Source organism: Rhagoletis pomonella, unplaced genomic scaffold, assembly GCF_013731165.1.
Source record: "Rhagoletis pomonella isolate Grant_MI unplaced genomic scaffold, Rhpom_1.0 Rhpom_scaffold_02791, whole genome shotgun sequence".
In the NCBI taxonomy this organism is placed as follows: domain Eukaryota; kingdom Metazoa; phylum Arthropoda; class Insecta; order Diptera; family Tephritidae; genus Rhagoletis; species Rhagoletis pomonella.
In genome coordinates this window covers 1-26,738 of record NW_023461344.1, presented here as the reverse complement: position 1 = coordinate 26,738, position 26,738 = coordinate 1, and the positions used below count along the sequence as shown (strand labels likewise).

At 34.8% G+C, this 26,738-nt stretch overlaps 3 protein-coding genes across 3 annotated transcripts; 2 read left to right on the top strand and 1 right to left on the bottom strand.

The window, feature by feature from the left end:
- Nucleotides 1-60: 60 nt before the first annotated feature.
- LOC118753730 (cilia- and flagella-associated protein 61-like) lies at nucleotides 61-6,135 on the top strand (the record flags this gene model as incomplete). Its single annotated transcript, XM_036488596.1, has 8 exons — nucleotides 61-279; nucleotides 1,545-1,828; nucleotides 1,902-2,132; nucleotides 3,502-4,076; nucleotides 4,148-4,311; nucleotides 5,174-5,425; nucleotides 5,674-5,886; nucleotides 5,950-6,135. Coding segments are annotated over 8 exons (2,124 nt in total), but the record flags the coding sequence as incomplete, so codon positions are not given.
- A 165-nt stretch (nucleotides 6,136-6,300) lies between these two features.
- LOC118753732 lies at nucleotides 6,301-8,740 on the bottom strand. Its single transcript, XM_036488597.1, has 4 exons — nucleotides 8,687-8,740; nucleotides 8,557-8,604; nucleotides 6,961-7,077; nucleotides 6,301-6,679 (listed from the first exon to the last, which is right to left on the bottom strand). The coding sequence occupies exons 1-4, from the start codon at nucleotides 8,738-8,740 to the stop codon at nucleotides 6,308-6,310; spliced, it is 591 nt and encodes a 196-aa protein (XP_036344490.1). The 3' UTR covers nucleotides 6,301-6,307.
- An 8,736-nt stretch (nucleotides 8,741-17,476) lies between these two features.
- On the top strand, nucleotides 17,477-19,099 carry LOC118753729. Its single transcript, XM_036488595.1, has one exon. The coding sequence runs from the start codon at nucleotides 17,477-17,479 to the stop codon at nucleotides 19,097-19,099; it is 1,623 nt and encodes a 540-aa protein (XP_036344488.1).
- Nucleotides 19,100-26,738: the final 7,639 nt, after the last annotated feature.

The following is a 26,738-nucleotide window of genomic DNA, read 5'->3' as shown; positions in this document are numbered from 1 at the left end:
TTAGTAACATTCATACAAGTGCATACATACTTACAATGCAGCAGGTAGTAATATAAAAAGCTTGTCTTTTTTTCTTACCCACTCAGACCTTTCTACAGGCTACACGAATTGGAGCACAAATATCATCTTACGTGTAATGAGTTAAGTTTTAAACAAACACCAGCCGAAATTGTTTTATTAAGACTACATCCTAATTACGTTTGGGAGTCTGATGCCATATTTCGACAAATATCCTGTGCCACCGGGTTCGGTGAGTTCTATTGCTTGCAATCGACTATGGTAAGTATTGAATACGTGAGGTGTACATATTTGTTTCTTCGGCATTTCCTAAGGAAACCATTTTATCCTTTCTATGAATTTTGAGATTTTAAGGGATTTTCGTATGAGGACTACATCTTTGGAATGAAGTTGAGCAAAGATTTTTTATTTCCTTACATTACCGGGATGGTAGATAGAGGTATCGTGTAGTTGACTTACGCGAGTTGCGTAGACCTTGGGTATATCCCGAGTAATTGGCGGCCTGTTCATTCCCAGGACAGGAGAAAAATCTGTAGTTGACCCAATGGATTTCAGGCCAATCAGCTTCACTTCCTCCCTGTTTGAGATCACTGATAGACCCTCTGACTTACATATATATAATAAGAAATGTCAAGCACAAGGGTAAAGCAAGCTGTAAAAATATGAGAAGACAGAGGGCACAGAATGTCCTTAGCTTCTCGTAGTTGAGCGGTAAAGATTCCGTCAAGTCCCGGAGATTTGAAAGGTTGAAACAAAATTAAAGCCCGCTCCACCCTTTCATCACTTACGACGGCCCTAACGGTATCACGCAGGGACAAGTAGGTTCAAGGACCGGGTGAACTATCGGAGGTGTCGTCCAAGCAGCCCGGGAAGTTAGTGCTCATAAGGACCAGCATTTTGTTACATGATGACGTCCAGTCACCGTTAGACTTCTGGATACAGTTCATACTTGAAAAAGATTTCGACAGAACTTTCCTCAGCCTGTTGGCTTCAGAGTTCTCTTCTATGTTGTTTCAGATGTTTTCCCAAGATTCGTGTTTCGCCCTCTTTATGGCCTTCTTGAAGTCTTTGGGTGCGTCTTTGTGGAGTTGCCCAAGACCTGTTCGCTTGGCTTGATTGAAGAGCCTCCTCAGTGCTGAAATCTCGGGATTCCACCACAGGGGTTTCTTCTTGCCCTTCGGGAGGGTGCTTGGGCAGGAGGCTTTGAAAGCAGCATTACAGGCATTTGTTACAAAGTTCACAGACTTTTGCTGTTGCAGCTGTTGTAGGATAGAACGGTTAGTACTTTTACAGCCGACCTTCGTGCAAGTTCGGATAAAACTTATCAGCCACAAATTAGTCGTTCGATTTCATACATGAATTTGGAGTCTAGTTTGGTGGCTGTTCGACTGTGTTAGAAAAAAAAACGCTTACTATTTAGTATTGTTGTCGAGATAACGGTGATTTCACAATCCCTGAATAGCTGAGAGCGGTTCTCGTATACCATTAATTGTCAATCAATTCTCAACAATTATCTCCTCACACAGAGTAGTGTCAAGCCACTTACCAACGATTTGGTGAAACAAATGCAGCCCATAGAACCGCGAGAAATCGCACAAATACATCGCCGGGAATACAAAAAACATACATCTGCGATTTCTGAAGAACTCCTACCTCAAATGGACTTTGAAAATGAAAATGTTGCTATATATTATCACAATTTGTTCCCATCCAAACCATTTGGCAATTCAGAACACATTGTCATACTCGGCTTCAATAGTATGACTCGCGCTTTACTGCGAATACTTCTCTTCAACTTTAAAAACTCAAGGTACACTTTATTGTATGTACTTAATTTAGTTTTTTTTAAACGTTTGCATTTTTTTTTTTTAATATGTATTTAGCGCACTGAAATGTCATTGTTGTCTGCCACGCTGGCGCGTTACCATAATTTCATCGGTGGGCATTGTGGAAGGCATCTACGATCGCAATTTTGAATGTGAGATCTGTGAAAATCAAAATGACTGCTACATAAACTGGGAAAATAGTAACAGTTTTATACGGGACACCATTAGTTGCATGGATTTCCGCAAATATTTTTCATTCGTTAGTTCCGATGTGAAGAAAATCAAAAGGTAAGCGAAATATATAATTCAATTGTTGGCATAACTTTGTGATTGCAGAATAGCGGTAAATTTAATGCTTGCGCAGCCACAAGCCTCCGAAACTTTCGTTATTTTTGCGGATGATTTTGATTTCGGTGGTAAAATCCGCAAAATCTACTTGTTTCGATAATTTCGATACCTGTGAGTTTCGAGGGCTCGATAAATTTCGATAACTCAAAAAATGTATATATCTCCATATAAATCAATAACTCGATAAACTTTGGATACCTCTATAAATCCCGCTTACTCGGTTTATTTTGGTAGCTCCATATTTCCCGAAAACTATTGACAAATTTCGATGACTCGTTACACTTTAAATTTCTATAACTCGAAATGTTTCAAACCATCAAAACCATTGATTCGGCAGGTCGATAAATTTCAGTAAAGCAATAAATATTGTTAACTCTATAGGTTGAAAAACTCGATGCATTACGATAACTCGATAAATTTCGTTAGCTCCATAAGTAATGATAATATGATAAATATCGCTAACTTGATAAATTTCAATAGCTTGACAAATTTCGATAATCGCATAAATTTTTATAGCTCGATAAATATCGACAACTAAGTTTCTCTGCCTATAAATTTCGACAACTTAATAAACATTGATCAATTTGTGTAATTTATACTCAGTAAACATGGATTACTTGATCAATTTTGATAACAATATCGATGTTTCGATAAATTTCTGTAACTTGATAACTTTCGATAACTAACATAGATAGACTATATTGAATATGCTGCACTATAGCGAGCTTTAAAACTATTAATTTACGCACCACACTGCCTCAAAGTATGCTTTTGTTTTCTACGGCGGAGGAGTCCGCCGCAACTGTGTGCATTTGAAAATTTGTGTAAGGCGGGTCGGCTAGAAACATATCAAGTAGACTTTACTCAAACACTCCTATATTTTTCACAACCAAAAAATTGCATATCTATCAAAAAGGGGACTTCCGAGAAAGTATTATAGGCAAGATCTGTGGCTCCGAAGAAGATCGAATGATGAATAGTAGGACTTTTTACCGTCGTGTACATGGCGAACATGGACGAACAACGAAAGCATGGGCGCAGACGAGTACAGTGGAAGGACCAAGAACAGAAGGAACTATCTACACTTGGTGTGAGTAACTGACGGAGTTTCAGCAGCGAAGAAAGCAATATGCGAAGGTTTTCGGTCTTGGCTTAAACCCATAAACGGTAGAAAATACAGATTAGTGAAATTTTTTTTTGCTAACCATATTGTCTATTATATTAACTATTTGTACAGGCTTATTGTTAAAGTTCCTTCTACCTACTTTGTCAATTTAACTCAAGCGCACATTTACACTTTATTTTACAGAGACGAACGCAAATTGATCTTGGCCAATGGCTGCGAGCTTTATTATCATAGTCTAATTTTTGCATTAAGTCAGCGATTTGGTGTACCACCAGCCGTACAGCGTTGCCCACGCCCAACCAACTATATGCATTTGAACAATCGTTTCGATAAAATAACGCTCTATTATAAACTGCAAGCCATTTGGAATGATCGCAATGCCAATGATATCAATATAATTGTTTTCGGTTCACGTTTGGGCACTTTTGAATTTATTAATTTTCTACTTAAGCACAAAACACCAGCGCAAAACATTACTTTGGTTATGCCATGGGATGCGAAAGGACATGCATCATACGCGAAGTACAATATAAGCAATATGGATATTAATATTGAGTTAATACTACAGGAGATGACTGAGGATTTAGGTGTAAAACTTGAATCAAATTGGATTCTAAAGGAATGGATATATTATCAGGGTGAATGCATTATATCGCATGCTGTATTCGAGCATCATCCCGACGGTCATATAATGACTTTACCTTGTGATCTATTTGTCAGTTTTCATACGCACATCATCGGCACGGATGTATTGGATAGTAAGTGCAATGGAAATGGTTGATTTAAAAATATTCCACAATGCTAAATGTTTTACATCTGTGCACTTTAGTAATGGAAAATGCAGGAATTGAAATGCGGGATTCTCGAATATTAATCGATGAACATTTTCGCACTAGTGATCCGAATATCTTTGTTGTGGGAAATTGCACCCGCTTGAGAGTGACTCCGAATCATCAATACAAACATTGTGCAAAAGATGAAATAGCGGCTAAGGTAAGGAAGTTCGTTAGGCTAAATCTTATGTTTATTTATTTACACACAAAACTCAAAAAATATTTATTTTTGGTAAAATTATATGTTAAGGACTAATATCCCTGCAGAAAAAAAATTATCAATAGATTACAATAACCAACTTCTAGTTAGCTTTTTTGCGGGACTTCGATAAATAACTAACCTTTAATTAGCTATGACAAAACTAACTTTAAGTTAGTTGTAAAGTCATGCAGACGTTATCGGCAGTTGGTTTTCTTTACAAGTTTCTATTTAAATATCCTCATTCAAAAATTACTTTCAATACGCTTTTTTTCTGCACTTCGCAGATTATTTTTCATATTCAAGACAAATAAAATAATGGTCAAAATTTTATATATATATTTTATTGATGTTATGTCTGATCGAATTCAAATATGAGACCACCTACATAACAACATGTAAACAAATAAGATAATATGTAATGTTGAAGAAAATAATCTTCCACTCAGGTGTCGATATCGAGGGCTTATCCTCTATCTGCAATTTTCACAAAAACTACTTTGTCACGTTAGAACCTTTCTGGGATTTACATACCTGTCATTACTGATGTTAATTCTTACGTTGCAATTTTATTGTAAATTCTTTTGTCAAGCGCTATACAAGATCAATATTAATATCACCGATGACAGTTTTTATATCAGAATCTCATTTTTGTGAAAAGTGCGGATAGAGGGTATTGAATATAAGCCCTCGCTATGAACATATTTATGTAAGTATTTTATATTGTACTCGTATGCAGCCTTAACAAAATACGTAATATTTATGTTTTATATTCTAAGCGAATGCTGGTTAATCTTTAATTAGAAGCTTTTACTCTTTCTAGCTAATACATGGGCTCAATTTGATGGAGGACGATGTTGTTGAATATTCGGAGAAATATTTACTACCAGTCTACTTTCAAGCTCAATTGCCACTAGGCTATTATATGGCTAAAGTGATTCTGCCTAAGCGATATATTGCAAATCATTTAGATAATAGCTATATGCTCTCGCTAGTCACATACGATGGTAATTTTTCAAGAGTACGCATCAATGTGCATGGCATCGTAGAGGAGATAGTGGTTGTATCACAAACTGTAAGTTGGCATCAAAAAGTTCACCGTACACCCCGAGCAAAGGTATTTTAGCAAGTTAACTATCAACTTCTTACGCTTTTTGTCATATTGCGGCATTTTTTTTTTTAAATAGGCGTGCAAAAATACTTTAGACTCAGGAGTGTAGGGCGATTTTTTTTTTTTTGCTTGTAAGGTAGCACGATCTAATTAATAATAATTTAAAATTTTTGATTTTTCACGCATATTTATTTCCATTTGTGCTCACATAGAAGCGCAGTTTCGATCATCTGCAATATTTTGTGGGCCACCACGAGGCATTATTGAATGATTTGCATGCCCGTTGGTATCTGCAAGAAATTAAAAGTTTTATTGATTTCTTTGAGGAACCATGGACGGAGCTGATTATGCACTCTGAATTTAATGATTTGCGTCGCAAAATTCGTACGCTAACTATGGACACAGCCAAGAAAATTGTGAATTGGGTAAGAGGCATTTGAATTGGACATAATATAAGATATATTTGAATAAACATTGCACTTGACCAGGGCCAAGTAATGGATCGTAAGGCGCGCAAGACATTCCTGAAACGTCAGATGGCCAATTTGCAATACACATCGGAGGTAGAGAAGATGTTGTTGCGTTTCTTGAGAAAACATCGCAATGATTTCATTTATCCCTTTGCATTGCCCGAAGACTTTCATCTAAATCTCGCAAGTAAATTAAATATTTGATACAAAATGTGTTGTTGGAAAAGCGAAAATTCTTACATACTTATTTTTTATTAATATTTATTTGTACTAAATTTTATCAAATGTTTACACACATATTTTTTTCTGCCGTATCAACTTGAATATATTGTTAATTGCATGCATGAATTCATATATGTATGTATTTAATTAATATTTAAGTTTGTTTTACACCCAAAGCACACTGTGTAACAAATCGTTTCGCGAGCGCGCATTCCTCGGTCTCAGTCCAGCGATGTGCCGGACAATTTTTGAAATATTCCATATACGTACAACCAAGTAGCATACCGGAGAATGGACTACAGCCACGTCGTAGTGCGGCAGCAGCACCAAGAAGCGTCATTTGCTTGAATGCTTGCAACTTCTGTTGTACATCAGGCTCACACTTGCGAAACGCTCCCATCATTGTGTCCACAAAGACGGTGTCATTGCCGTATTTGGCCTGCATATCAGTTTGCATAGTTTCGTAGTTGAGCTTCTCTGGCTCTTGAATGTAATGCAGTTCTCTGAGAATGCACTCGGCGAAGCACTGTGCGGGGGAGGACAAAAATTAAGGACACCGACAGGGTTGGTGTATGATGTATTTTGGAACAAATTTCCGTCAGTTGTTGTCAATTTTGGTTGGGAGGCTAATCAGTTTCGGCGTTGTGCCATATTCAGTGTCATGTTGGCATTCTCTTGGGACACTGAGGATGTCACAGCGTCGAAACCGGTTAATCTCTAAACAAAAATTGACAAGGGATGTAAGAAATTTATTCCAATATACTTTATGAAAGATATCTTTATTTTAAAGTATGTACTCATACGTACCGTAGCTTTTTCCACAGTAGGTGGCCCATGATTGCCTTCACCGATTATACCCATGCGTTTGCCGCAAACTTCTGTGGTCTGATCATAGCCACCATCCTTACAACAAAGCGTTGGATCCTGCAGGTTATAGAGTGTAAAGTATATACGAGTAGTTTTAAAGCATTTTGGTTATAATAATTCGTTGATAAGTAATTCAATGTCTCCTTATTGAAATAAAGCCGGATATACACTGAGCATAGAAATTAAAAAAATAATTAAAATACTCGTGGCACTGCATTAATAAATGCAGAAATGTTTTAGATGCATTTCTGCATCAAAAATAAAATTTTGAAAAAAAATTTCACTTCATCTTTTTGGCAGTTAGGGCTCGATATGTAAAATTAAAATTTGTATTGCTGAGGTTATGGCACGCGTGCCATGCATTTCTATTGTTTTCTCGTGCCGTATTTTTGCTAGACGTTAAAATTACAAAATTTATGAAAATTTTTGTATTATTAAACATATGGCATGTTGAACGTAATATTTCTCTGGCACGAAAGTAAAAAGCTCTCTTGACAAAAAGCATTTGAGCATTTTCAATTTTCTGGCGCTGCCATAGCGAGTTTTTTTAAATTCAATATTTGTTTCTTTTTACGAGTAATTTCATTTTTAGAATTTATTGTTTATTTCTTAGTTGCACTTAATTTTTATAAATTTATTTTATGTATTTTTTTAGGTTAGTTTTCTTTTTACTTATAGATTTTATTAATTTAAACAGAAAAACATGTTTTTAATTTCGTTTAATTTTTATTATGTTTTTATTTGTTTTTTTTCCTTTTAGATCTAGTGCTTTAAAAACCCCGTTTTTATAATTATTTTAATTTTTAGGAACTTATTTTATTTTTTTTTAAATAAGTTTTATTTAATTTCTAGACTTTTTTTGAAAAAAAGACCTAACTTCATTTTTAGAAACTTAAATATTTTATTTATTTTTTTTCATTTTCAAGTTAATATTCTATCAATTTTTAGTTTTTATTAATTTAAAAAGAAAAATGTTTTTCTTCTTTAATTTATTTTAATTTTTAGGAACTTGTTTTATTTGTTTTTTTCTCTTTCTAATTTATAATAATACTGAAAGCAAAGCGAATGTCTCAAAGAGTATCTCCTCTCATCAAACAAACAGTCAATAACGCATTTGCTCCTCGACACTTATGTGACTGTTTCACAATTATAGTTTCGAAAAATGAAGGCGACCTCGTTTCTTTTCGCTATCAAGATGCGAATCCAATTGAGGAATTAAGTCTAATTTTGTCAAACAAAATTGGTGAGGATATAATGTTGAGCTGTATGTGCTTTACAAGGCACAGTGCAGCAGATCAAATCTTAGCTCAATTGATTTGAACGCACTGATCTTTCTTATCGCCGAGATTCGCTGCAGTTACAATCATCAAAATATTCATTGCGTATTTAAAACAGTCGAAGTTAAGCAGTATTAAAATATTACGCACAATTTGTTCACACCTTATCCTTACATATTTGGCTGTCGACCATTAGATCTCAAGTTCTTAGCTTAAGTCTTTTGTTTTGCGTTACTTCTGAAAACACTTGTTTACTTACCACTAAGCGTGGTGGTCGTTGACAATCAAATTCCGGCGATTCGGCGCGCTAGAAAATATGTAAATATGTACATATATGAAAACCAAGAAAAACAACACTACAACATTCTTTTCTTATTTTTTGAACTCACGCAGTAGCTGACAACCAAAAGCACGCAGGACACAAATAATTTTATTGACAGCATAATTTGACTTTTACTTTTACTTTTGATGAAGTTATCTGGGTATTTTAGTTATTGTCACACCGCACAGCCACGCACAGCAAAATAATTTCAGTAAAAATGCGTTTTTGCTTTTATAGTAGCTTAATTTATGAGGTTAATTTTAGGTAAAAGGTAAAAAAAACAGAAATATTATTTGATTTGACTATTGAAAAAAAAACCCAAATGTAATAACAAAGTGTGCTTTAATCGGCGTAAAGCCACAGTGTTCACTACTTGTACATACACACTTATATAAGTAGTTAACGAATGCATTCAACTGTGGCTCGTTGATGAAATTTATACAAAACAAAATGCAAAGAAAAAACTAAAGAATAAAAAATTTGATGTTACTGCAGCATAGCAAGTATGGAAATGTGTCATGTGTGTTTAAAGGTAATTTTGTTTTGTTTATTTTTTTCGACATATGCATGTAACTGTCCACTGTTTATATTTTTTGTGTTGGGGTCAATCCACGTCAAATCAACCAATGGTTGGAATCAACCATTTTTGATTGGAAGAATTTTGGTTAGAACTTTTCTTTTATGATACAACAAAGTTCTGTCAAAGGAAACAATTACAATTTTTTTTTTTTCAAAATTGTGCGAAATTCTCTGCACAACTTCCTGTTTTTTGCAAGATTATATTTGAATCTCTCAAAATTTATTATAGTAACAAAAATAGTTTCGGTCTGATTTCAACTTTGATATTTAGTGCTATAAAAAATATAAAAAGAAAATTCGAAAATAAAAATTTACATAATTTTGAAATTAAAAAAAATCATACAAAAATTAACTAATAAAAAATGTAGGTAAAATATGTTTTAGAAAGTAAAAAAATTGTTTTCCAAACTCAAAATAAAATTATAAAATTATGTAAAAAAAATTGTTTGAAAAATGCAAAAAAACTAACTTGCAAAATCGGGAAAATGGTGAAATTTTGAACTTTCGAAAAAATATCCTTAAGCGTTCGTTATGCATAAAAGAAAAGTTCTGACCAAAATTCATCCAAATCAAAAATTGTTGATTCCAAACATTGGCCGATTTGACATGGATTAACCCATTGCTATTTGGCAATAAAAAAAAATAATTAACCACACCAGCCACGCATGACCATTAGCCAGCATTGTATAGGAGTACCAACCCCCAAAAAGTGAAAATTGCAGGTTGCTTTTGTTGCTTGCTCTTTGCTATGTTGCGCTATTTGCTGCATGTGACAAGCGCCAGCACTCGCACACATCACTTAGCGGGCTGTCGACTTCAGTTTGTCGCTTGTTTGCTTTCATGCGCGAAGGTTAATTTTGCTCATTTGATGATATGGCATAAAGTTGCTCCCCATTGCATTGCAAAGTTGAAGGTATTTTTTACAATATTACTCTGATAGTTAAATGAACTTGAAAAAAAAAACAGTGGCACGTTTGGCATTTTGAAATTTCCAAAACAATGTTTTCCACAATCAAAAGCGTTCATTTTAAATTTTTCAATGACACGGTCAATTTACTACTAATTGCTGAACAAAAATATAGGTACATATGAACTTATTTCAGAGGCAATTGCAGTTAAAAACGAAAGTGTTTAATAGACCATTGAATTGGGTCGTCTTCTTCCTCTTGTTTGGCGCTGTAACCGCCTAAGTGGTTTCGGTCGAGTTCAAAAAAGCACCTTACTCGTTTTTATGTGTAAAAATTTTTGCTCCCAGTATGGACAAAATTTTGGTAACCAATAATTTATAAATAAAATAAATAATAAACCGATAACTATTTCATTCATAAACTTATGCGCGTATTTCTCAAGGTCAAGTAGTACATGCATTCATAAAAACAATCGCAGCACATCTCCCCGTAAATTCATCACCATTAAGCGCAACTTTTTCAATCCGACACAAAAATTCTAAAATCTTAAAATGAAGAAATCTCGGCCAGCCAAGTGAAAAGTGGCAACTAATTAATTCTTTTTGCAAAACAATCTATTTCCATGTTCCATACCAATATTTCAATAATTAACTAGTTTCTTAAGATGTAATTTTAGTAAACATTAAATAAAAGTGTACGTTTTCTGCAGGAAAATATATTAATTTATTTTAATAAAATCAAAACTTCTAAAATCACAAACATATGTACTTTTATCGCAAGTTCACAAATGTAACGTGGCAACTTAGCTCGTTTTCGCATTTTTCGGTCCGAAATTGTAAAGTTTTTGTCCATGACGCCCCACGATTTTTGTAGAGGTGGGTCAATGTGCCTTGAACCTCATTTGTATTAATACAAAAAAAAATATTTTATTTATTTTTTAATATTAAAAATTTCTATACTTCAAAAAATAGATTTACATATATCCTCGTACGATTACATATGTACATAGATACATATTTATGCATTTGGCTGAATGGAAAATTTGATTGCAGAAATAATTTTAAAGAAATTAAGTTTACAAATACATTTGTACTACACATGTATATAATATTATTTTTAACCGACTTCCAAAAAAGGAGGAGGTTATCAGTTCGTCGGAATATTTTTTTTTTTTTTTTTTATGTATGTTACCGCATAACTTTGGACCACGTCAAACGATTTCGATAATTCTTTTTGCATCGGAAAGGTAGTGTCTCAGAGGTGGTCCCATACTAATCTGGTTAAGATCCGATCAGCGGATTTTTTTTTGCTAAAAATTACTAGTTTATTATTATTAAATAACATCGGTATTTGGATAACAAACCATAATTTGTTAGACATACATATGTATGTATGTATGTATGTACTTACACAGGCAATCAAAAGTCGGTGGATGCATGGTGTTTTTTTTTTTTAATATTTACAATGTTTTTCAAGTTGAAATATTTTTATTGTTATTTTTTTAAAAGAACGTGGTTCATGCTTTAGTCGAAACCACATAAGTCAAACTTTCAAACTTTATACATAACTTAGAAAAATTCAAAAAAATTTCATCTAAATTTTGAAATTTTTTTTCTGAATTTTTAGAAATTAATGGTGACAAATTGACAACAAGTCCCAATTAAAAAAAAAATTTATTGTACTATTCAAATGTTACTATCGAGAATTGTAAACCAATCACCAAATCGCAAAGCAAATATAAAAAAACCCGCTCCTTTCCCCGTCTCCCGCTTGTTTGTTTACACTTAGCGTTCTGAACTCCATTTTTTATTTTAGTTTTTGTTTTGATCTGACACCAGCAGGCCTCGGCCTCCGCAAGCATCCCCTCTGCCCTGTCCTGATCAGTTTTTTGTTTCTTTTCATTTTCGTGTTGTTAATTTGCATTTTTCTTTTCACTATGGTAAATTTCGTCGAAGTGTGGAGGAATTGAAAATCTTTGCCGTGGTGACCAGTGTTGCCAGAACTTTTTGGGCGAACCGGCTAAATTGGCAAATAAAACCGCCTAAAATGTTTCAACTAAATTTCGTATGTTTTATTTAAATAAATCACGAGTAAAAAGACTATTTCTTGGAGAGAAGTTACAAATTCGAGCCGGAAAAAATTTTGCCAGCAAGAATTTGCAATTAGGAAAAACATATGATTGTGGCGCATGGTTGGATTTTTTGTCGACGATAATTTGAATAAACAAGTTCGTTAAATTTAAAAATTTACAAACGGGAGCGGTTTTAAAATGAAAAATGTAAGTTAATACTTGTTTACTTAATTAATTTAGTTAATTCCAATGATTTGAAAGGTACTCGGAAAAATAAAACTGTATTCTTAATCGGAATGCAATCTCAACCAGAGTCGATATAGTAAACCCGACAAAGAAATTGAAACGTATGTTGAAGAAAGTCGGACTGACAAGATATATACACGTAGATCCTGTTTTTTGCCCCTCTGAAAGAATTTTAAAAATTCTATACAAATTTCTTTTGTTTGAAATGCAACCGTGGACACTAGCTGGCAGAAAAACTTGCAGATTTGCGTTCGTACAGAAAATTGCAAGTTTCTCTGCACGAGAGAGAATTTGGGATCATTTTTTCTTACTATCTGATATTTTGAGTGATAATTCTCGATGGATTTTCGACGAACAAACCTATTGTCTTCCCTACAAGGCCTTTTCAGACTGACCGATTCTCAATACACTCAAATAGAAACCACTACACATAAAAAACGCTGTAAAAATTTCCCTTCAATTTTAAGGCAGTAAAACAACGACCTTAAGTTAACATCAACCGAGGCCATATGTTGACAAGGGATGCAAAATCAAAGTTACACCAAAAAACTGGTCAGATTTTTCAGAAATCCCTTCAATTCTGATGTAAAATATGATGCCAAAAGACTGCAGATCTCCCATTTAGATGACCGGTCATATGACCGGCAGATGCTTCGTAGGATTCCCAGAGAGTTTTGCTTTACATAGAAATTTGTGCTCTTTTATTTTCATTTTGACTCAATTCAGTGTTGGTTCCTTTAATTCAAGTTGGCATGCGGTTTTTGGAATTTAAATAAGTTCTCAGCAAAAAAGTTTGTTTAAAAAAATACATATGTGTATATAGTGCTTAAAAAAAAAATTTTTCCCTTACCTTAAACCTTTGGGAGTAGGCAAAAATTATGTTTTTTAATTTAGGCAGAATTGAATATGCGCTATCTGGGAAGACAATATCTACGTGTAATATTTATTCTGTTTTTGGCACTATATCCAATCTTAAGAGTCTTAACAGTGAAACAATTTCTTATTTTCTAAGTTTGCGAATAAAACTTCACACTTAAAATTAAGACATTTATAACCAACATTTTATAAAGAAAACCCTTTCTTCGTTTAAAATAAAAATAAGCGAAATCGGCCCAATTTCATAAATCCTGCCTGACATGAAAATTTTCTCCACAATAAGGCTAGTAGCCATTTCTAACAGATTTTGGGTCGCTTAGTCAAAAATGGAAACATACATATTTGAAATTTAAGAAAACAAGGCAAATAGCAAAATCGGCTAAAAACGGCTAATTTTTTTCTGCAAAACGGCTAACAAATCGGCTGCCGGCTAAATCGAAATTTCTCCGGCTGTTTGCTATCGCAACCTGCTAAAACTAGCCGGAAAACGGCTAAAATGGCAACACTGGTGGTGACAGCCGGCATTTCGTCGACGAGTGGTATATTTCGTCGGCGGGTGGTATATTTGCTCGACCGCAACTCAAAATCAGAGAACGTCTATGAATGAGAAGGCGCATTTTCTGTGACCGTTTTTGTTGCGCAAAAATTTTGGGGTGCAGTCGGCCAAATATACCTCACGTCGACGAGTGCACCACTTGACCGACGGTGTCGGTAGAGAAGTGCCGGCTGCCACCATACCAAAAATTTTTCCGTCCCACCACACTTCGAGCAGTTCAAAGCAAAATGAAAAAATAAGAACAAAATGGAAAGAGGAACAAAAATCTATTAAGCAGAGGGGGTGCTTGCGGAGGCAGGCGCGTGCTTGTGTCGGATCAAAACAAACTCTAAAATAAAAATGGTAGTCGGAACAAGTGTACAAAGAAGCGGGGAAACGGGGAAAGGAGCGGGCTTTTGTACATTTGCTTGTTTGCCGAAAATATGATATTTGCGTGAAATCGATTTGCTGGTTGCAAATTCATTTTTCCAAACATGTATGAATTTTTCTGTTTCAGCAAAACATGTATGCATTTTTCTATTTCAGCTAAGTTGATAAGATTTTCTGAGGGAAATAAGATTTTCTGAGGGAATATTTTCCACAATCCATACGTACATACATATATCTATCCACATATATATATACGTACATACATACATATATCTATATATTGGAGCATTTCATGAAATTTCATCTATGTATACATGCGCAATAGGCTGGCTCTTTATAAGTTTCGCGATACATATGTATATACATAAATATGTACAAACGCGTATATATGTATGTATGTACATATGTCAATCACCTACAAATGAAAATCTGTTTTGCATTGACATCGGTCCGTTTAAATACCGTTATTAGAGTCTGATTGGTTTTTAAGTATAAATGCGCGAAAATGAAAGATAATAAAGAAAAAATGCTAACGTCTTTCATACGGAAAAGTTTTCCGAGCCGTTCGGACGCGTTTTTTGAGCGAATTTTTTTTCCTGACTTATCGCGCGCCCTAAATCGACGAGATGTCCAGCATTCGCCACTGCGTAGCCCGGGACTGCCCCATCACCAGTTTGGAGGCCAAACTCTTTGGATGGCCACGGGATAAGGAGATGGCCCTGAAGTGGAGGCAAAACCTCCGGATTTCGCCAGACGCCCACATTGCCCCAACCAACACCTTCATTTGCGGCGCCCACTTCCCTCACTTCGCCGTTGGAGGCCAGCGACTGAAGCGTGGGGCGGTCCCAACCCTCAACCTTGGTAAGTTGTTTTCATTAAGTTTAGTGCATGAAGTTTTTTAGTGAGTGCAGTGGACATATGTGTTTAGGAATATGTATGTACGTATGTATGTATATATACAATACAATGAGTGCATTCCAAAATAGTGAATATGCATACATATGGGCTATTCCATGGTGCTGGTGAAAGTTATTATGCTGTCAGCCATTGTTATTTCTGCTTGTTTTGTGAAATGAGCAAACGTTTGTGAAGACATTTATAAACGCGTTTTACTTAATTAATTGATTAAACGAATGCGAACCTTTTAAGGATAATATATTTGTGGAAATAAAAGTGATAAGTGTAGTGTTATAATAAAATATAGTGATAGTAGGCGGGATAACAAATAATAGTATCCCCACCGAGTTTCATAAAAAATTCAGCATACTTCGCGAGGAATAGCAATTAATATTTTACGTGGAATGGCCCATATGTATGTATTTTGCTTGTTTGTGTGTGTACATATGTATGTCATTTGCTTCTTTTTGTGTGTTCAAAAATTTTAAACGTGTGTGAATGTGTAAATGTGTGACTGGTGGGGCAGGTCCTTGTGCCTAGTGAAAGTGATTGGCCCGTAGTCATAGTCAAAATAAAGTCGACTTTAAAGTTAGTTGCAGCTTTTTTGACAGATATCCCATTGAAAATTATGTCAAAAAGCTGCAACTAACTTTAAAGTCGACTTTATTTTGACTATGACTACGGGCCATTGGGCCGTATGAATAAAAATAAGCAATTGCTTTTTCTTAAAATTTCAGATCATTTACTCAATTTATTCAAACAAAATTGAAGTAAAAGGTATGAAATTTTAAGAAAAAGCAAATGCTTAGTTTTTATTCATACGGCCCATTATGTATAATTATTATGCATATGTATATTGTATGTTTATTGATTAATACTGATGTATTATGTATATTGAGGGAGTGGGTTAAAATTAAGTCGGTACTTAACGTTAGTTGTAGTTTTTGCCATAATTTTTAATGGGTTTTTCGTCAAAAAATCTGCTTTAGTGTGTCCATATGTTTGTACAGATATGTATATGTATGTACATATGTATATCGTCGTTTAAAGTACAAAACCACGTATCAACAAAATGCAAACCCGCGTATGTGATTGTGTGTGATTGAGCCAAAAACGACGATACGCGGTTTTGTACCTTAAACGACGATATGTATGTATAGGTGCAAATGTACATTCAGCTTAAGTAACCAACATTTTTGGATACCGTGAATATTTAAAAGTTATCTGAAGAAATGCTCGTATATTTATTATAATAGGGAAGCGAACTGATTTTAGAAATTTTTGGCCTTATTCATAAAAAATAAAGTAGGTGTAAAGAGCTTTATAAAATGACGTTTTCATACATTTTTCAGTTTATAAACCTTTTTTAAAGCTACTTTATTTTTTATGAATAAGGCCATTTTTTGACTAGAATTTTTTTTTATAAGCAAATATGGTACATTCAGTGATGTGTGTTTCGTAATATGTACCATATATAATTAGGACCAGATGAAGATGAAGATGTCGTTCTGCAGCATTCGATTGAGGAGGCAAAGGGGTACCGCAGTTGCTGCGTTGAGGGCTGCTTCCCCCATGACGACCAGACCCTATTTGGCTTCCCGAGGACGGAAGTTGCCTTCAATAATTGGGCCTTAGTTTGCAATTTGAAAGTGTCATTTCCGCCAAATACAAAAATTTGTATTTGCGAACGTCATTTTCATAAAAGATATTTAACTAAAACGCGACTTTTAAAGGGGGCTTTTCCCCTATTCAATTTGCCACCTCAAATTCCGAGTGAGCCAAATAGCTGCTCCTCCGAATTAATCCTTCAGCCTGTTAAGCATGTTTACATGCCGAAAAAGTCGGAATGCGACTTGACACTCGAGCAATTCGAACAATTCTCTGATTTAGAAGTCAAAAGACAGCGTTTTGATGTTAGCGGCACTGAGGAGGGCCTTAGCAATGAACCTGGTTTTTGCGACCATGAGCCTTTCGCTCGGGCTGCGCGTATTTATCAGGGTAACGCGAAAAAGCAGGACATACGTATTGAAGAGTTGCAAAACGAAAACGTCGCGTTAAAGGAAGAAATTGCTGATTTGAAAACACACGCGATAATAGCTTCGCCCGATTGTAGCGATGACGCTTTAAATTTTGCTAGAATGATAGTACGGTCGGTTAGTTCCTACACGGACACGGAAAAAACTTTAGCTCAAAATATTAATTACATGTCGACTAAAGCCTATAATTTTATGCGCGATGACTTGAAGTTTTCACTTCCACACAAAAAAATCGCTTTTGCGATGGCGCCCTATTAAATATGTATCGCCGGGTATAGATTTTAAAGTAATAGAAAATTTAAAATATGTCGTTTCTGAAATGTCTCCCACCGAGCGGTTTTGCGAAATTTTATTCGACGAAATTTCTATTAAAAAAGATCTCGTTTATAATAAAAGTAGAGATATTATTGACGGTTTCGTGGATATTGGCGACGGTAATCGCGACCTCAATGTCGCCGACAAATGTTGTTTTTTCATGGTGAAAGCCATCGCGGCGGATTGGAAATATGTCCTTTCCTATTATATGGTTAAAGGCGGTATGTCGGCTTCAAATCTTTTAGAATCCTTAACGGAAAATATTAAAACGGTTGAAGGCCTCGGCTTAAGCGTCAAAGCCATCGTCTGCGATCAAGGCCCAACCAACGTTCGTCTTTTTAAACTTTTAAATGTCTCCGCGGAAAATCCGTTCTTTATTTTCAATTCAAATAAAATTCACTGTCTTTACGACTATTGCCACTTAATTAAATCGGTTCGGAATAACTTATTAAAGCACGATTTGAAAACTGTCGATGGCATCGCGAGCGGTAAAGTCATTCGTCAATTATATTCGGTAGATAAAGCGAATGTAAACTTCAAGGTATGTCCTAAGCTTACAGCTTCGCATATTTACCCCAATAATTTTGAAAAAATGAGCGTATCCCGAGCGACGCAGCTATTGAGTAATTCGGTAGCTGCAGGCATTGATATGGCGCAGAAACAAGGGTTGCTAGGGTCTGATGAATACACCCTCAAATGTGCCAAGCCGACTCAGTTGTTTGTAAAGCGCATGAATGATTTGTTCGATGAGCTCGATTGTAAGAGATTAAATAATAAAAACCCATTGAAGGGTCCAATTTGGCGCGATTCTGTAGACAAGCTTAACAGGCTTAAGGACCACATTAAATTCATTTCGTCGATTAAACTTCCCAATAATATAAATTCCTTGTGTTTTGCTGGTTTTATTTTAACCATTAATTCTATGATTAATTTAAGTCAAGATATCTTTGAAAATTGCAAAGATTTAAATTTTATATTGTTGGGAAAATTGAATCAAGATGCCCTTGAGAACTTTTTTTATAGAATCCGCGCAACTCAGGGCATTAATACGCATCCATCGGGCCATGAAATTCAGTACATTGTTGCTCGCTTAATTTCTATGAAAATTTTGAGACGGAAATTCGATAAAAAAGGTACAAACTGCGAAGATGATGAAGATTTGAACCTGGATTGGAATATTGCTGATGAAGATTCCTTGAAAGACAATTTAGGACCTTCAGAGCAACTTGCGATGGATGTCGATATTCCAGAAGAGCAATTTTCTTGGGATATTGACATTCCTGAAGAGCACTTTGCTCTCGCGGAAGGGGCATCAGCAGAAATCCAGGTGCAAAGGTACTACGCAGGTTATACCATTTACCAAAAATTATTGTCAAAGTCGCAATGTAAAACTTGTATTGACGCGATGGTGAAAACTCCAGGCGAACTGAAAGACTATTCCGAAGCCTTGATCCGAGCTAAGAATTATAAAGAATGTCCTGATGTGAGACTAATTAATCCAACTGAGTGGGTATTTGAAATATTGCGCATGCAGATGGCATGGTATAAGCATTTATTTCAGAAATATGCTCATTCAGTTGGAATTCATGAACAAATTGTTAACGCGCTTATTAAAAAAAACAAATGAAGAATTTTCGGAATGGTTTTCAGAAGCCGGAGATTGTTTTGAGCACCGAAAGCAACTTCTGAATTCCATGGTAACCGTATTACTGTTTAAAAACGCGAAATGGTTGGCTGGAGATGAAGCCCAAGCAAACATGGAGCGTCTTAAACAGAATAAATTAAAAAGATTAAATGTAAAAAAAAAGTAAATGACTGAACGAAATGGCATTTTCAATTGCAAGCTAAGAGCCCATGAAATTGGAGGCAACATGCGACGGCAGCAGCTTTTTTTCTTCTATTTCCAGATTTTTTCTTCTATTTTCAGATTTTTTTCTTCTATTTTCAGATATTTTCTAATAAAATTGAATATGAAATCTAATTTTTATTTTTTTTCTTCTATTTTCAGATATTCCCTTGGGTTTTTTCGTATATTTTCTTTTTTTCTAACATTTTAAATTTTGTAGTAATTAACCGTAGTAGTAGTAGAGTAGTGCATGCCTTTTAAGTAGAATAATATACCTACATACATATATATGTTGATTGAGTTAGTAGTTACATATGTATGTAGGTGGTTAATTTTCACTTGCACACACGAGCCAAGTTTTTAAACTATTACCGTACGATTTCAACCGAGTGGATTGAATCGTGGTATTAAAAACTGGTGAAAAATAAAAATTATCTTAAATGATCGTGTGAGAATTTGTCTTCATATGAGAAGGCATTTTCGTAATTCGTGTCCAACCTAAAGTTGTAGAAAAATAATTTTAAATTGTTTCATTTCAGGATTTATTTTTGTTATATTTCTTATTTTCTTTTAGATTTTTAAACTCTGAATTTATCTGTATGTACATAGTTTAAGAACTTATATTGAAAAATAAAATAAAAATATTACCTAAAATAACTTAAATTTGTCAACATAATTGTATGTATATTACATAAGTAAGTATATTTTTACAATTAGTTGATCGCATCTGAATGTATATATGTATGTACATACTTACATATGTACATATGTACCCAATACACATATGTACTCCAAAATCATTTATTGATAACGTTCTTGCACATGCACATAATATTACATATATGTATGTACATACATACTAACTATCTTCTTATTTGGGGCTGACAAACTTTAACTTAAGAGTCGACTTTATTTCGTCTACTAATATGCCCAAATAGTTTTGGAGTCAAATGAAAATGCATTTTCTACGCATACGTATGTACATGCTCCATTAATTGATAACGTTTTTGCATGCATATATATGTATATGCATATTACTGCCAAAAAAACTACGAACATGCATATAAATGTACATATGTACAAATCACGGCAGCATACATACATATATATGCACATAATTACACGTATACTCAAATACAACAATAACTATTTCATTCATAAACGCATTGCATATTTCTCAAGGCCAAGTAAATTCATTCATAAAAATAACCGCAGCACATCTCCCCGCAAATTCATCATCAACAAGCGCAACTTTGTCAATCCGACACAAAAATTCTAAAATCTTAAAATGAAGAAATCTCGGCCAGCTAAGTGAAAATTGGCAATTATTTCTGTATATCCAGTAAAATAAGTTATCTCGAATCTTGGCAATTTTTGGTAATTTTTGGTAATTTTTGACAAAACACTCTATTTCTCTGTTCCATACCAATATTTCAATCATTAACTAGTATTTTAAAGTGTCATTTTAATAAACATTAAATAAAAGTGTATGTTTTCTGCAGCAAAATACATTAATTTTTTTTTAATAAAATCAAAACTTGTAAAATCACAAACATATGTGGTTTTATCGGAAGTTCACAGATGTAACGTGGCAACTTAGCTCGTTTTCATATTTTTCGGTCCGAAATTGTAGAATTTTTGTCCATGCCGCGCCACATGTCGATTCCCAGAAATTGAATAATTTGTGTGTGGATGGGAGCGGCGAGGGGAAGACGAAAGCCGACCAATCGCACATTTGTATGTACATATATATGTTACATACATACATTACATATCTACATATTTACAAATGAATGTGTACATACGTACATATTTATGCGTTTGGCTTTTTGCATGAATAGAAAATTTGATTGCAGAAATAATTATATATGTGTATGTGCATAAGTAAATATATACATACATACATACATATGTTTCATTAAATTGTAATGAAATAGTTTTATTGAAAAAGTTCCACTTTACATGACTTTAGATAATTGCGGAAAAAAGTCGAAAAAATTGAATTAGAAAATCTCATCAACATAGCTGAAACAGAAAAATTCATACATGTTTGGAAAAATGAATTTGCAACCAGCAAATCGATTTCACGCAAATATCATATTTTCGGCAAACAAGCAAATGTACAAAAGCCCGCTCCTTTCCCCGTTTCCCCGCTTCTTTGTACACTTGTTCCGACTACCATTTTTATTTTAGAGTTTGTTTTGATCCGACACAAGCACGCGCCTGCCTCCGCAAGCACCCCCTCTGCTTAATAGATTTTTGTTCCTCTTTCCATTTTGTTCTTATTTTTTCATTTTGCTTTGAACTGCTCGAAGTGTGGTGGGACGGAAAAATTTTTGGTATGGTGGCAGCCGGCACTTCTCTACCGACACCGTCGGTCAAGTGGTGCACTCGTCGACGTGAGGTATATTTGGCCGACTGCACCCCAAAATTTTTGCGCAACAAAAACGGTCACAGAAAATGCGCCTTCTCATTCATAGACGTTCTCTGATTTATTCAAAACGCTGGAGCACCCTGCAGTTTCACTTCACACTGTTCATATGCAGATGTCGCCAAGGGGACATATTTTGACAACTCAAGCAGCGCCGCTCGCAGCTTTCATTTAATCAACAAGTCTGTCATTAAACTGTCAAATTTCGTTAGTTTTTCTCTGTTGTGTTTTGGTTGTTGGCCTAATTTATGTTGACGCGCCGTGTCGCGAAAAAGTGCAAAATTAATATAATAAATAACGATTAAATAGTGTTACAAAGATAGTGCAAACTTTAAATTATTAACCAGCATTTTCTTAAAGCTAGATCCTTAAGTGCATTGCGAAAAAAGCAGCTGTCTCAGCCAACGGTGGTCACTTGCCATTGTCCGTATTGGCATTTGCACTGTTTGCGTTCATTGATCTCTCCTCTCAACCCTCTGCAGAAACGTTAATGGCACCAGGTGAGTCAATATGTGTGTTTATAATTAAATTGATGAAATTAGTTTGATGATTTTTGCATAAGTTCCCAATACAGGCTGGAAAGATTTCCGATCAAAAGTTATCCACAACAAAGATTACGGCGACTGCTTCCGCCAAAGATATGAATGTAAATTGTAATGGCCTTAGGGCGCTGCTACGCAGACGATCATATGATACCTGGGGCCTATTTTATAAAGTGACTGTTTGATGGGTGTTTTGTTTAATTTAGCCTGTTCCCGTACTTCGCGATTTGCAGGTTTTACAGGAACAGCTGTTTTTGCCTTTAATAAACCTTATAGGCCCGTCCACATAGAACTTTGGCGTTGCGTTGGCGTTGGCGTCGCTTCAACAGCTGACTATGAATACATGAACATGAATTCAAATGCAGCCGTCCACATAGCCAAAATTCGACAACGCTCACGCCAACACAAAGCAAAAAGATGGCCAACTCTCAACTTTCCAACGCCAAAGCCAAAGCCAACGCGAAAGTTCTATGTGGACCGGCCTTATGTTGATGCGGCGTACTGGAACGACTTTGGACTAAATCCTGCCAGAAATGCAAATCCTAAACGTTGTAGAACGCGCTAATTGTCCCACCGCTTCAATGCCATGTGAAATCATGATTCAGTAAAAGGTATCCAAACCGACTCTCGAGTCAGACGCACTGTGTATGCCGCCTATTTACATACAGCTTTGGCTTTGCGTTGGCGTTGGCGTCGCTTCAACAGCTGACTATGAATAACTGAATTCAAATGTAGCTGTCCACGTAGCTTAAAATTGGCAACGCTAACGTCAACGCAACGCAGAAAGATGGCCAACTCTCAACTTTTCGCGTGCGTCGTCTGTCAGCATTTGCAGATAATTAAAATGATGTGAAATAGTTTTCCTTTTTTATCAAATGCGGGCAAGAAATGTCGTTTTTGTGCAATTATTGATGTCACTAGTAAGCAAACCTTTAATTATTTAATCATGATGTGAAATTCCAAAGGAAAAGTGAGAAATTGTCATTTCGGATTTTAAAATTTTCGTTGACAAAATTGTTACCAGTTATATGAAATTTATATGTAAATCATATGTAATAATTGCATTTGCATTAATTTAGTTTTAAGAAATATTCAAATTATTGGAAAGTAATAAAATTCGCGTAATTACCATATAAATAAATTTACAAAACTCGTGTGAAAACTTTCCGACAGAGCAATTTGGTTTTGTCGCTATTGTCGCGGCAATTTTGTCAGAGTGACAATTGTCAGCACCATTGTCGGCAATATTCCAGTATTATCACTGTCACTTTCCAAAAATTTTAAAATTTTCACAGTTGCCCACAAGCGTATATGAAACAGAAGAAATGTCGCCGACAATTGTGGAATTGAAATTTCATTGAAAAATCGACAATAGTCGCACCTGTCACTTTTATGAAATAGGCCCCTGGTCACCGCTATATAAATATGTACCAGGGCTGCAAATCACTCCAAAAATCGGTGCGGTTCGGTTCAGTGGTTCGAACCACTTAGAAAATCCCTGAACCGCGGTTCAGTCCGGTTTAATTTGGTTAAATTTTTTTATGCTAAAGGATACAGATATTGCAAAAAATGTTACAAATCTATAATATCTATATAAATAAAAGGCTTTGTTACCCAGATCAAATTCAAATATCTGCATGTATAGTAGTGGAAAAATAAATAGAGGCGCTACATTTTAGCAAGTTTTGGCTATTTTTCTTTTGTTTATTTAATGTTTATTTTTCTTTTTAACCATATAACTCCATGTTTCATACTTTATGCAAAACTTATGAAAATGCTGCAATGTTTCATCAAAATTTAAAATTTTTTAATAATAATTTCTAAACTTTAAGTTGATTTTTGGCAATGAGAAATTAGATACTTTCTTCCAAACAACGTATGTGGGATTTTTTTTATTGAAGAAAATGCGTAATCCCCTTAACAAAAAAAAAAAACATATCTAAAATCAACACAATCAAAGGAAAATTAGAAAAATGTTCATAAACTCTTTTAAGGTTTGGACAAGTCGTGAGCCTAGTCGAGTAGACAAAAACACCAAACTCAGAATTTTGAATTCACACTCAAAATGTTGGCTTAATGTTGGAACCCTCATTTTCAGTAGATTGGATCTTAAACAAGGCCTTAACTTTATACCTATGGTCAAAATATAGCCCGATCACTTTAGACCAAAATCGACGTAAGAATAAAAAAACAACAAGGAAACATTTTTTTGACGCAGTTAGGTGTCTCCTTTTCGCCCAATCGCGATATGGGAAGTGCCTGCCATCTTGGCTTTTATGTTTTTTACGGCTTGCGCGCGAACTTTGCATTTCTCGCAAAAAAAGTTAAACAAATTCGTAGAGAATTCGATTGCCTAGAGTTTTCATGTGCCTATCATTTTTTAAACAATTATTTATTATAATAATATGCAAAAAAAATTTCAAAAATTAAGTAAGTGGCGCTTTTTTTCGAATTTTGAGCAAATTTTAGTGATAACTCGACTCCAGCGCCACCTGGCAGCACTTTTTTGCAATAGTATTTCTGTTGCCGTTACCAATACATATTTTAAATATTAGCCAAATCGAATCATAAATAAGATTTTTAGTAATAACGCAACAACAGCGCCACCTGGCTGGTTAAATTGTGAAACTAAGAGACCCACTCAAACATAAACAAACAATTTCGTTAAAATCCGGACACCCATTTAGGAGGATCTCACTCATAAACACACCTACAGAGAATTATGAAAAAATTCAAAGATAGCTAAAAATCGGTCGCCCCCGTTATTTAAATAGCCCAATTTTTTTCCATAAGCATGGGCTGGATTTCATATACATACATATAAAAAAATTATTAAACATGAAACAAAATAATTTTTTTTTTTAGAGGAGGCCGTTTGGACTAGCTGCAATTTTTTAACAAACTGCAAGAGATTATCCATATAAAACTTCATAAAAATGTTATGCATCTACGATAGAGTAATTTTTTTTTTCCTTCTAAATTTCAGTTTTTGTTAGCTCCATAGTAAACAACAAATTTTTTAATGCTCGCGCATGCAGGTTGCACATTCGTTAATTAAAATGCCATAATTCTCCGAGTTGTTAAATTACACACAGCATTAACACGAATTAACTGCTTCACATTTTTCTTGCCTTAATCGAATCAAATTCTAAGCGAACATGCCAGACGGCAGCCAAAGTGCCAGTTGAGCTGCTGCTGGAGGCGATTAGAAGATTGTGACTATATGCTGCAACAACAAATGCATTTGATAAATTGAAAGTTAGTGCATGTATGTACATACATATGTATGCATGTACATATGTATGTATGAAAGCAAGTCCATACATCCCAATAAACATTTGAGTTGGAGATCAAGTGGAGATCCAATAAAAGTTCCAAGGTCCAATGTTGATTTTCAAATGTACCTCAATTGGAGAACCAATCCATTCTCCAAGAAAACGGCACATTTTTTATATGGAAAATAATCTGAGTTTTCCACTTGAGAAAAGTTTCGATATCAATTTTAATTCAAAGTTTATTCAACTTTTAGTCAAGCCTTGGGAAAAATGTTGGAGAAAATCAAGAATTTCTCAAAGATTGGAAAAAAGTTTGAAAAATGTTTGCTTTGTGCATATTGGGATAGTACATTCGTACATACATAGCAAGTCAAAGCATTTACACCCAAACATTCATAAAAGTTATAGAAATTATTTGCAGATACTATCGTTCGTACACAGTTGTTGCCTCTTGTTAGCAAACCTATTAACAACTATGATTGTGCTGAAGTCCACATCGTTTAGCTTAACCCCCTGCGTTCATCTCTATATATGTATGTATGTATGTATGTGTTGTTGTGTGTGTTGTTCGCATTAGGCGCGCTTTTAATTGCTGGCCATTTGTACGCATTCAACAATTTGAAATTACAAAACCCCGAGCACACTGCATTTCTACAACATTCGAATGGACAACTTCTAACTGCGTTAATTTAATAATTTAATAAAAAATTATCATCAACGCCATCATTCTGGCAATTAAAAGTGCATCTTGTTAGGGTGGGTGTCAACAATGTCCAAGCGCCATACCTACAGACACATATATAAGTACATACATACATATGTAAGCACTCAACGGTTTCTCACTTCTGTCACCCTTCTTTGTTGTACTTTTCAGAAAACTTTTCCCAATTTGTAAATGCTTAAAATGCGCTTGCACTTTCTTCCTTCTTTCATTTGCGGTCAAATGCACTCAACATCTACTAATTTGGCATAATTCGTTGAATGCGAGGGCACAGCGTCCCATTGTCATGCTGCCTCATCCCTTTTACTGCACTATGCGTTTGACCACGAATCTTATGATTCTGGCTGACTGGCTGTCGCTTCAATTATTATTACTGATTAGTCTTTTGTTGGTGTGATTAATTGCGTGTTAATGCTCATTGAATTGGCAGTTATGAGTGGTTGTACATATA

What these genes read in the sequence shown, in the direction of transcription:
- LOC118753732 (XM_036488597.1), bottom strand. Translation starts at nt 8,740, where the DNA reads ATGCTGTCAATAAAATTATTTGTGTCCTGCGTGCTTTTGGTTGTCAGC. An exon ending in TTTTGGTTGTCAGCTACTGC is followed by an intron (nt 8,605 to 8,686) that starts GTGAGTTCAAAA and finishes CATATTTTCTAG; the next exon opens with CGCGCCGAATCGCCGGAATT. An exon ending in AACGACCACCACGCTTAGTG is followed by an intron (nt 7,078 to 8,556) that starts GTAAGTAAACAA and finishes TATAACCTGCAG; the next exon opens with GATCCAACGCTTTGTTGTAA.
- LOC118753729 (XM_036488595.1), top strand. Translation starts at nt 17,477, where the DNA reads ATGTCTCCCACCGAGCGGTTTTGCGAAATTTTATTCGACGAAATTTCT.